The sequence below is a fragment of the Dermacentor variabilis genome, chromosome 5, assembly GCF_050947875.1.
Source record: "Dermacentor variabilis isolate Ectoservices chromosome 5, ASM5094787v1, whole genome shotgun sequence".
NCBI classification, from domain to species: domain Eukaryota; kingdom Metazoa; phylum Arthropoda; class Arachnida; order Ixodida; family Ixodidae; genus Dermacentor; species Dermacentor variabilis.
In genome coordinates, this window is record NC_134572.1 from 98574737 (window position 1) to 98585867 (window position 11131).

At 42.4% G+C, this 11131-nt stretch overlaps 1 protein-coding gene across 1 annotated transcript in view; it reads left to right on the forward strand.

The window, feature by feature from the left end:
* Positions 1-8269, forward strand: part of LOC142582961 (cell adhesion molecule DSCAML1-like) — a 159219-nt gene extending 150950 nt beyond the window's left edge. The window contains exons 12-15 of the mRNA XM_075693128.1: positions 1023-1056; positions 1487-1650; positions 3437-3661; positions 4202-8269. Of these exons, the coding sequence (XP_075549243.1) occupies positions 1023-1056; positions 1487-1650; positions 3437-3661; positions 4202-4365 (587 nt within the window). The 3' untranslated portion in view covers positions 4366-8269. The remainder of the gene's footprint in view (positions 1-1022; positions 1057-1486; positions 1651-3436; positions 3662-4201) is intronic.
* Positions 8270-11131: the final 2862 nt, after the last annotated feature.

The following is an 11131-nucleotide window of genomic DNA, read 5'->3' on the forward strand; positions in this document are numbered from 1 at the left end:
AGAGAGAGAGAGACCCACAACATGTCCACCATTGGAGCTCTTTCTCGAAATTTGCTCCATTGGCTCACTGGAGTGTTAGTCGTGGTCTGCAGTACATCGAAAGACATTCCTCGTGTCTGTTGCAAATATATTGTACAAAACTGTTCTCATGCCTATTAACGTTTCACAAAGATATAGTTTCCATTCTACAGGAAAGACCTGCATTATCATGGGCAAAAAGTAAAGTGAGAACAACAAAATAGAAAATTATGGTTTATCAAAATTTCAATATATCCATTTACTGTTTGTCACAGCACGAGAATAATTACAACTTTATGTGGAAATCAATCAATAGACATCTCGCATTTCTTTGCATTCACGCTTCAGTCACCCCACTTCTGTTTCATTCCTCCATGACTGCCCATTTTATGCATCATGGCAGAATTGCTTGTAGTGAGCCTCCAGTTACCTGACACTATGAACACCTTCAACACAGGAAAGCTAGAATTATTTGGTAAAGGATGCATCTCTGATCTTTATACAGTGCGTTGGTGGATAGGAGGAAAGGGAAGTGGATTTAGGCAACACTGGTATGACCCACCTTAGCTGAGAGCATGCGGGGCATAGTTAATTAGCACCATAGAGATAAGCACAGAAATAATATATTTTACGAATAAGAGTGAATTGGTCGTTCATTACGATTAGGAGTAAACAACAAAAAGTAACAGCTATGCTGCAAATTACATTTCGCTGTATAGCTCTTACTGAACTCTTTTTTTTAAGACACTTGAAAAGTGACCAGCTTCTGATGTGGGTAAATGCTGCTTCTAGATTTATACATGTATTTGCGGATCTCCACCTACATCATGTAGACAAGCTAATACTCACTCCACATTATTTACCACTATATGTCTACTGCCTACTATATGTACTGCCAATATGTCTACTGTACATACTTCGTAATAATTCTTCTTTTCCCTTTTAGTTTGTTTGTACTGTGTACATTGCAGTTCATTAATGTGGTTTCCTTTGTTACATTGCAGTAAACAAGAAGGATTATGAATCAGAAGTCCAAAAGTAAGTTCGCTATTTACTTTGCATGCTTTCATATACATGGTGGTTCCAAAATTGCCAAAATATTCGGACGGCTATGAAAAATACTGTCATTTGTTCTCTCTGTTATTTTGTTGTAGTACTTTGATATGTTTTCATACACATTAATTATTATTATTATTATTATTATTATTATTATTATTATTATTATTATTATTATTATTATTATTATTATTATTATTATTATTTACTAGATTATAGATGATTCCTAATGGCTCACAGCTCGCCTTTTGGTGAGCGTAGCAGTCCTAACTGCTTATGGCAATTGTAAAAATAGGATGAAAAGTCACTTAAGCTAGCTGGTGTCATTTGAAAAACTTTGCCTATGTCACAGTTGATTGTAGTTGCCAGGGGGATGCTCTTGTTCATACTAGTTGTCTTTGGTGCATTACAGTGCGAGACCAAAGGTTATCAGTGGACCTTATTATCATGAAGATGTGGGCAAGGGGCTGGACACAAACGTCGACGACATGAGCAAGCACACCATCTATGCTGGCAGCATTGGTAGCTCCCCACACATGGCCAATGGACATGCAGGAAACCAGATAACGTCCAATGGTAAGAGAGCACACAAAAGCTTGCACATTTTTGTTCTTTCCAGTTGTCCATCACATTCTTGCAGTTCGCCGTGTAGCAATTGGTTCAGAACCTTTGTTTGGCTTTGAGGCTGCTAGTTCACCAATTTCATCATTCTTGTGAAATGGGAAATTTTTGTAATTTCTGAATATCTCACTATTTCCTCAACATTCTATTCTTGGCCTGTGGATGGTTATCTTGCTACTGTACTTAAGCATAAGTGTATAGCACAGGCACCTTCTAAGTTGCATGCCATTTGCAACAGCTTGTGTTTACCACACTATACTATACTATAGTTTACTGTACTATATTGTACTATACTATATTATACTATACCATACCCTACTATACTATACCATACTATACTTTACTATTGACAGCTGCCTTGAAACTCTGCCTGATGTATTGTTTTCAATGTCAAAAATTTTTAAAGGCAAGTAATTTGTGTACCTTGCGACACAATGTGCTAGTGTATTTTGATGTCGAAATTGGCATAGGAGTGCAGAACTGAGGGATGGGATATCTGTAGCATAACCTGGTGTTACAGGAACACAAGCCTTTAGCAGCTGAGGCTTGTGAGTGCAAGATTAGCATTAGCGAATGTATGAGCTGTTGTAATCCACATGGGCTGCCATGGTCTAAAAGAAGATGACACTTTTGGATTTTAGAAGGAGTGCTTTCGTAATGCTAATTGTAGCAATCGAAATGAGTGCCACATTCAACATGCGGCTCTGTATGCTCCGGCATGCAGCACATGACAATTCAGGACGCATGGGACGAGCGTCCAAATGAGCAAGCAACACGTAGGCTCAGCCCAGATCTAACCCTGTGGCATTCACGCTCGGAAGACTTCATATCCTTGTCAAGAAGTGCAAAACAAACAACTTTGCACAATGTTGCTTCGTTTTACACGAACAATGTCTATACAAGCATCATTGCATAAGCAAAAAACACTTCACAATGGCACGCTGTTGACTGGTGGTTCCACTGACAACCAGCGATAGGTCTGGTAGGCCTAGCTCACCGAATGCTGTAGCTGACGGCGCTTGCAATCCAGCCCTTGCAATCTAGCCCTTGCAATCCAGCCCAAGCTCATCAAAGAGCACTTATCTTTGCCAACACAATAAAAATTTGTACACTTATGCTGCACGTAGTTAAATACGAGGGGTTTTCTCACTGCTATCAATGCGAAGAGCTAACATGCAAGTGAAGCAAGCGGCCTCGCTGAGATTATCGGTGTGTGCTGTCCATTTGTGAAATTTCCTTGCATTGGGACTCCTTATCTTGATAGTGGCTCAGTACTGGGTGCTTTGCGGAACAGGAACACTTTGAGATACCTTTATTCAAATAGTAACTATTTCATGTCAGAAACAAATTGTAGCCAATTTTTATGACGCCGCGGGTGGGTACAGTGAACTAGCGTGAATCATGGCGTCATTGTCTGTGGTCAAATGACGGTGCAGTTGTTGGACAGGCTGAATGACGAAAATAGGCCCAGTTTGTCATATATGGGACATCCTATCCAGCTTTACAGAATGACAAAATGCCTCTGCATCAGTTGCCAGTTAGGCACACCAAATGCTGTATCCAGTGCCAAATCGTATTGTGTGTCTCCTGCTTTACTGCTGTGCACTGTCTTGCCCCTCTACTGGAGCTTTATGAAGCCTTGTGCTTAAGGCACTCGTTATATCTTTATGTCCTCCCCTTCCGCGATCATGTTGTGGCAGTAAATTCCTTACTATCTAATAAGCATGTTTGTGCATTGCAGGTATGCTTTACGGATCAGCGGACATGCTGGATGGAGTGCACAGTGGCAATGGCAGTGATGGTGCTGGTGATCTCTGGGTAAAGGGAGGCCAGGGAGAGATGTCTACTCCGCCGGAAGCATCATACCAGCCCTATGATGCCCGCATGCCGTCTGGTTACTACTACCCAGATGATTACCAAGGCCTTAACGAGGACGTCATGAATCTCAAGAACAGGGAACATTTGCGTGAGTGTCCAGGTTCTCTGAGGCATCCCTCTCATAGCCATGTGTGAAATTAATGGCATAGTACCAAAATATCTTTTTCTATTTAAAAGCTAATCTAGTGCTACCAACTTTTGTACTGCCTTTGCAGAAAATATATATATGCATAACAATGTGTATATCTATCACCTATTAGATGCAGTGCTGTCTGCTTTAATGACAAATGGTTGTCCTTAATTGTTGTCAAAAGGTTTTCTCTACAAGATGATATATTCAATGTGTACACTGTCAACCCTGATACACTCTATAACAGTTATGGCAAAGATCTTTGTGGGATTTTTAAATCTTGTTAAAAGAAGATTGCACTGCTCAGTAATCATATTCTGGCTTTTGAAAAATATTTTTTTGGAAAAAATTGGGCATCTGTTGGAATAATAATAGTGAGTGGTGCTGATACAGCCTACAATCGCTACAAACAGAGGTATACAAACTTCTGGTCGTGTTCTGACGAAGATTATGGAAGCTGCTTCTAATTGCCAATTATCTCTTGGTTTCACCTTTCAGACTCCCCCTACTATGACGTTAGTGGACTTCCAGATCCCTATGCCACCATGGGCGACGAAGACAAGAACCCGCAGATCTCATTGTCCTTTGATGAAAGCCTTGAATCCGGCTACTCCACTCCAAACTCTAGGAACCGACGCATTGTGCGGGAAATAATCGTGTAAGCATCCACGCAGCTTGGAGGATTGTTGTGCTGCAGCTGAGCACGTGCGGACACACGTGAGTGCCTGCAGAGTTGGCTGTGCGGTCATCAGCATCTGGCAGACTCTGACCACAATGTGCCTGGAAAACAATATGGTGTGTGTGCGTGTGTGTGTGCATGTTGCCGCACGACGAACGAAACTGGCCGTCGGCAGCAGGTGTGCTTCGCGAGTCAAAGCAGAAAGAATGGAGCCAGCTGTGCTGAGGCAACCCAGTGATGTTAACGTTTTTAATGCATCTAGAAACCAGCTCCTGAGGATCCTAAGGATCAGCCTTCACGCTTCAACACCTCCAAGTGCGCAGTGCTAGTAATGAAAACACAAGTGCAAGAACAATCGGCGGCGGCTCGTGATGAGCTTTGCCTGCTCGCAGCAAGTTCGCAATTGTTGAGTCTGGGAGAACGGCTACATCTAGCGTCTTCAATGCGTGTAGAAATCGGCTCTTAAGGATCACGCTTCAACACTTTTGAGTGTCCAGTGCCAGGGACAGAAACACAAGTGCAAGAACATTTGGCGGCAGCTCGTGATGGGCTTAGCCCATTTGCAACAAGTTCGCAATTGTTGAGTCTGACAGAACAGCCGCATCCGTGCTGTCACGAACACATTTTTGGTGCAAGAGGCAATGCGCACCGCGCAGTGGCTGCAAGAAACTGGCGTTAAAGCTCTGGCAGTGCCTCTTTTGCTCCTTGTGTTTTTGCTCAAAGTGAGTGTTCTCCGTGCCCTGGGTTTCAACTTTGTTCTCTAGTTGCTTGACCTTCATTGACATGTTTTTATTATGCCATTTAGGGTGCTGCATCAGGAGAGATATGCCACCATAGTGCTTGTGCAAGACATTTTTATGGGGGCCAAACTTCTTGCCACTTGGCTCTTGTTGGCTTGTGCTGGATGTTCTTTTTAACAAAGGTAGAAAGATTGTTACTACACTCATGCTCAGTGAAAGCACGCGATACTCTTGAGTAGCTCAAGCTGTTAGCATTTTTATTTTAACTTGAAAGTAATCACTGAAAGGCCATGATCTGACATCATCTTGCGTACTGTAGTCATCTCATTCTGCAGTTGTTTTTTAATCGATGCAGCAAAAGCATAGTATTTACCAATTATTTGTTATTGTAAAGAAAAAGTGAGCTTGATGTTAAGGCTATTACTTCATTATACTTGCCAAACTGTGCCTTGAACGATGGTTTGCAGTAGCATTTACGCTTTAACTGGTGCTCCCTTACTTGCTACCGGAACACTTTCATCTGCTGTGTTCCTGTTCATTCATAGCTGGCAAGCCTCTGGCATCTTGCTTCATCTGGTTCATTTATTCGGTCATCATCACAGGACTAACACCAGCATCAGTTTTCAAATCTTGAAGTGTGCCACGCGGTTAGATTGTGTACATTTATTAAAGGCCACGAGTAACGGAGTGACGTACATGCATTGTACAGGTTGGGCTGTCAGTTGTTCTCATTCTTGACCATGGCACACTGTCTATTCACGATGTCATCTCGCCTAGAAACCAACCAACTTCAGTTATGAGAGTCTAATTAGCAAAATGTAGTTTTCAGTAGTTGCAACTTCACCAGCTGTATCATTTGGTGAGCAATGTGGTCTTAACTTACTAACTACTCAAATTTAAGTGGTAAATTGCCCATGAGAGAAGCGACTGTTTTCACTTCAGATGGCATTGGCCTCTAGTACCAAATGGTGTGCCCAGTTCGACTTGGTTTTCTTGTTCTTTTTTTTTTTTACTGAGGCGACTGTGTTAGGCAGTAAAAATTTCTGCTTGCCATCAAAAGTACCCTTCTGCCTGAAATAACGCCACATTCTGCCCTATTCAAACAGGTGCTTTTTTGTCATAAGCTTTGCTTCACAATTTGTTGTACCATCATGACTACGCAGGCATATTGAGCTTATAGTGGTTGGTACTGACAGTCATAGCCATTTCCTGCAAACAAATGCCTCATTCTGTTCATGTTAGTGACGAGTTAATTGCCTGTTGCAGAAGACTGCAGCAAAACTCTAGGGGAAAAGATCTCAAAGTGCACATGATTGTCTAGTGCACAAGGTTCTAAGTGAATCATTATGAACTTGCCAGACTTGCCTATAAATCTTGCCCAATACCCTGTTTTGCACAAGAGAGATCCTTCGTACTGCACATGAAAAAATATGCCTGCTCGTGCTGTCCTTGTTAGGGACAGAAAATTGCATCGTTAGTATATAAAATGTTTATATACTGATCTGTGGCCCTTCTGTGTGCCTAATTTATCAGTGTGTTCTTGATAGCTCCTTGCAATATTGATTGAGAAAATGCACAAGAACTGGTAAACTACTTAATATGCTGTCGCAGTTGAGATTGTGCTCATTTCATTTTGCTTCCTTTTGATGGCCTGTCTTCAATAATGTTGAGACACATATAGGTACTACTGGTCACAATTTGGACAGCACCAAGGTAATAATGACGGTCTTGTTCATCTCATTCTAATGCGGGCTCTACTTCAAAGCTGTTGCATGTTCAAATGCCGTCAGGGTATTTCAGTACTCATCTAATATTGGTGCACAGAGCTTCAGCAGTACCACCTAGTACTATATAATGTTTCGCGCTCCAGTGCTGTTGCCATGTCGTTATGCTCTTTTTCTCCGGTGCTGTTTGGTTTCCTCGTAGTGTTCAAATCCTTGTCAGCTGTAGATCACGGTGGCACTAGCCATTTGAAAGGCTCTGCTATTGCTTTTACTTTGTCTTTTTGTGTGTGCAGTTTTGTACATAATCGTTCCTTTATTTTACTATTATTTTTTTTGTCATTTTAACCAACTCATGGGGGGACGTCACTGTTTTTATGTGTGTCAACTTTTACAGTTTTGATCTTTACTCTGTGTCTCTCATCATTGCCCATGCATAAGGTACAAAATGGGTATATTGGGGCGCATTTCATAAGAAAAGCACTTATTGAAAAAATAAAAAGTGCGAAGACATTTATTTCGGTGGTCACCTGCCTCACCCTCAGACCATAATGAACAACTTAAACAGAACCAGTACAGTTCATTGTAAAAAGGACATAACGAGACTTTGAGAAATAGTGATACCTGCAACCACCTGTTTTACTCTATAGAAAGTTTACACAGTGAGGCATGTTCCCTTTGTCCCTGCCTTATACAACTTGCATAGTTAACTTTTATTTGCTAGGTGTGCTTGGGGGGCATACATTTAAAAATTTGAGAAAGGTTTAATAAACATTTGTGAAAATTTATATCACAGGTGTGCTGAAAGGGTTTAGTTTATATCACTGCATGGTGTTGCATTGGCTTTATTTTTGCCAATTGGTGACGACTATCGGGAAAAATTTTTGCCATATGATTTATGCAGAAAAGTATTGTGCTAAGGTCTACCTTAGAACTTTAGTTTATAGCACTTTCACAGTGAGTGATACACCCAACTTGTTCATGGTGAATTTATGAGAGGTTTGGAGGAATTCTCTAGGTACTCGGGCATTTGATTTAAATTTGTAATATATTGACTTGTGAAGCCACAAAAAATGTGAAAAAGCTCAAATTTTGAATCTTACAGTACAGATACTCTTTGATATACATGTGGCAGCAGGAGAACCACATACTCTTTTCGATCGTCACCTTTTATGTATAATTTTATTATGTAATTCATTTCTTGCCACCAAATGAAGTGCATAAACTTGTTGCTTTCAGAACTCAAATGTGGAACGCTGCAGTGCCTTACAATATTTAAGCTGTGCATCTCTTCTTGTTTTTGTGAATGCATGGACAGGCAGAGCAGTCTGTACTGGAGTGCCTTTGTTCCTCGCCGCAGTTGTGATGTTTGCACAACACAATGTATTTCACTGTAAATAAACATGTCATGCTTTGTGAAGCTCAACATGGCCAATTCACTTGTACTGACAGAGGGCTGTCAGACTCGCCAGGATTCTTGTAAATGCAGCAGCTGTATTTACCACAAGAAGAATTCTGGTAATTGATTGGCAGGCACTTAGGACTACTGACATGACATTTTCCTTAAATAAATTCCCATAATAGTACTTCCTTGTACCAACCAGCTCTGGTTTAGGTAACCAGCAGCTTGATGCATCAGGATGTTATCATATGCACTGGCACACTTCAGTATGGCAAAATTGCTCATAAGACAATACGTGCTGTGGGTGTGTTACTTCTGGCTGTACTCGCGTGTAACAGCCACAGGGATCGCAACCAGAAGAAATGTGTACAGCACTCATTTTTACAGTGGAGCTGTTAGAAGCTCGCTGGGTTTCTATTGACGTGCGCAGCTTCGCCGAGCTGGGGCGAGAGAGCTGAGAAAAAGCGAAAGCAGCGTATAAAAATAGCATCGCGCAGCATAGCGACGCGGTGAGGGTGGGTGGAGCCTAGCGAGGGACGCGGCCCGGATGCGTGCCCTCTCCTGCGGCGCGCGAGGCAGGGGGGTCAGGCGAGGGAGGAGGTGCGTTCTCCGGCGGCTGCTAGGCTTAGCAGGGTGCCTCGATGTTCTCGCCCACCGCTCATCGCGGACGCCGTAGGGACGCGTTGCGGCGCTCGTGTGTCTTGTGTGCGGTTTGGCACTACTTTACTGGCATTCCCCCAGCTCCACTGGTCTCTGATGTTTGCGATAGCAGAGCCACGCATAATTTTTGTGTGTATAATGTAGTCATACTTAGCCTTATTGCTACACGATGTAAGCAAATTTTGCCCCGCGTCACAACGTCACGAGAATGTTGATGAAGTGAAGACCAGTGTTTCGAGAACAACTTTAGTATCAGATTGAAACACAAGTGTTTCCCAACCTTCAGACTTCCCAAGCAAGAAGCAAGTTGTAGAGCGTCTACAACTTCAAAAATGTTATGCCTGCACCCCTTTAATGCTTTTTATTTTCTATCTTTTTTGAGGAGGGAGGGGAGGCAGTCAACCTTCGCATTTCTCTTGGTTGTTTCGCTTCTATTGAGTTACCTCAAATCAGCAGCAGGTTGTAGCATTTTCGCATATTTTTAGGGTGCCTCGATGCGCGCGCCCGCACAGCGGCGGAGGGGAGCGCGCACATCGAGGCACCCTAATATTTTCTTTGTGGACTGCTGACAACATTGAGGTAGTGCAGTGGTCATTATGTGTACGTGTGGATGTTTGTTCAGGGCAGAAAAACATGATATGCTGGTTTCACCATGCATTTGTAGATGAAAGGTGATTACTGCGGACTGAACTGGATTTTTCAATGCATGTACCAACGTAGTCCTCAAATGAAATGCAGTAACCCATTCTTTGCTAGTCTGCGATTCAGTGAAGGCAACGTTCTTGAGGAGGTAGTAAAAACGTTCACTTGGCACGGCGTCACTTATGTCGTTCAGACTGAAGTGTTCTTCAATAAAACGCTTCTAAGCTGTAGGGCCGCTTTTTGTCCCGGTTCGGGGCAAATTATTCAGTCCCGGTCAACTTGAGCATTAAATAAGGGCTCATATTGGTTTAATTGGTTTATGTTTGCCTGCACTGGGGTATAATAGTAATGACAGGGATAAAAGGGGAAGCGTATACATATAGATAGAAACTTAAAGGTGTAAATAAAAGAAAACAAATATGCCTGAATTTAGCAAAAAGAAAGACGTATATAAAATTGAAAACCCTGGAGAAGCCATCTCACAATTTGTTTACGTTAATGCGACCACGATTAAAGTAACATAGGGGAACACCATATTGCTGAAGACGCCTACATATAGAATCTGTAGTGGTCATTCTGGGATTTCCATTTTCCGCTTTATGCGACATACACTGTCTCCAGGATCGTCCCACCTTGTTATATGACGCTCGCCAGGGTCGGCCGTGACCACGACCGAATAACGATGACCGTATGACAAGGACGCAGTGACAGCGATGGAACTACGAGGAAGGATTGACGTTGATGTAACAAGGAAGGCGACATATGACAACGACAACATGACGACACTGGGATAACGACGGCACGGTATGACGAGGATTCGATGACGGAGCTGAGCTAGAATGACCACGATGGAAACAACGACAGCATCACGTCGACGGTATGATAAAGAATGCATGGTGAGCAATGTATGTCGATTGACGACGCATTATCTGACGACAATGACATGACAGTGGCGTCATAATCACGATTACTTGCGCTACTTCTTTTAAAGAAACTGCTGTTTTATGCATTGAAGCACAAAAGTAACTGGAACACCGATGCATTTCGTCGGACACATTAAAAATTAATATCTTGAAACTCTTGCAGTCCAGAGAATTTATTCCAAGTGGATACGCCTTGCGAACTCGCTAGCTACAATTCGTAGATCGAAATATGTGCCTCAAAGTAATTCATTAAAATATTAGTGTAATTGTGATCATTATTCAATTAAGTATATTTATTTATCGTAGAAGTAATGGCCGCCTCACCTAGTAATTTTAGATCAAGGGTTAGAATTCTGCTTTCTGCCACAGGAAATGTTTAAAAATTGCCGCAGTACAGTTATGTTACGCAATGAAGCATGCACATTATAGTGAATCATATTTGCCGTGCAGTGGAGCATACCAATAATGGAATGGGGGCACTGTCAAGGGACCTAGTCCAGATGTGCTATAAGAGTGGCACGCTTACGCAAGATGTCAGACCGAGGCAAGTCAGCGAGATGATTACGCTGACGACGATCGCACATGGCGCCCCCTACTGCGGCAGCACCTGCCCGGTTGCAAACTACCCGCGCGACCCACCTCAAGGCACCTGATGCGCGAA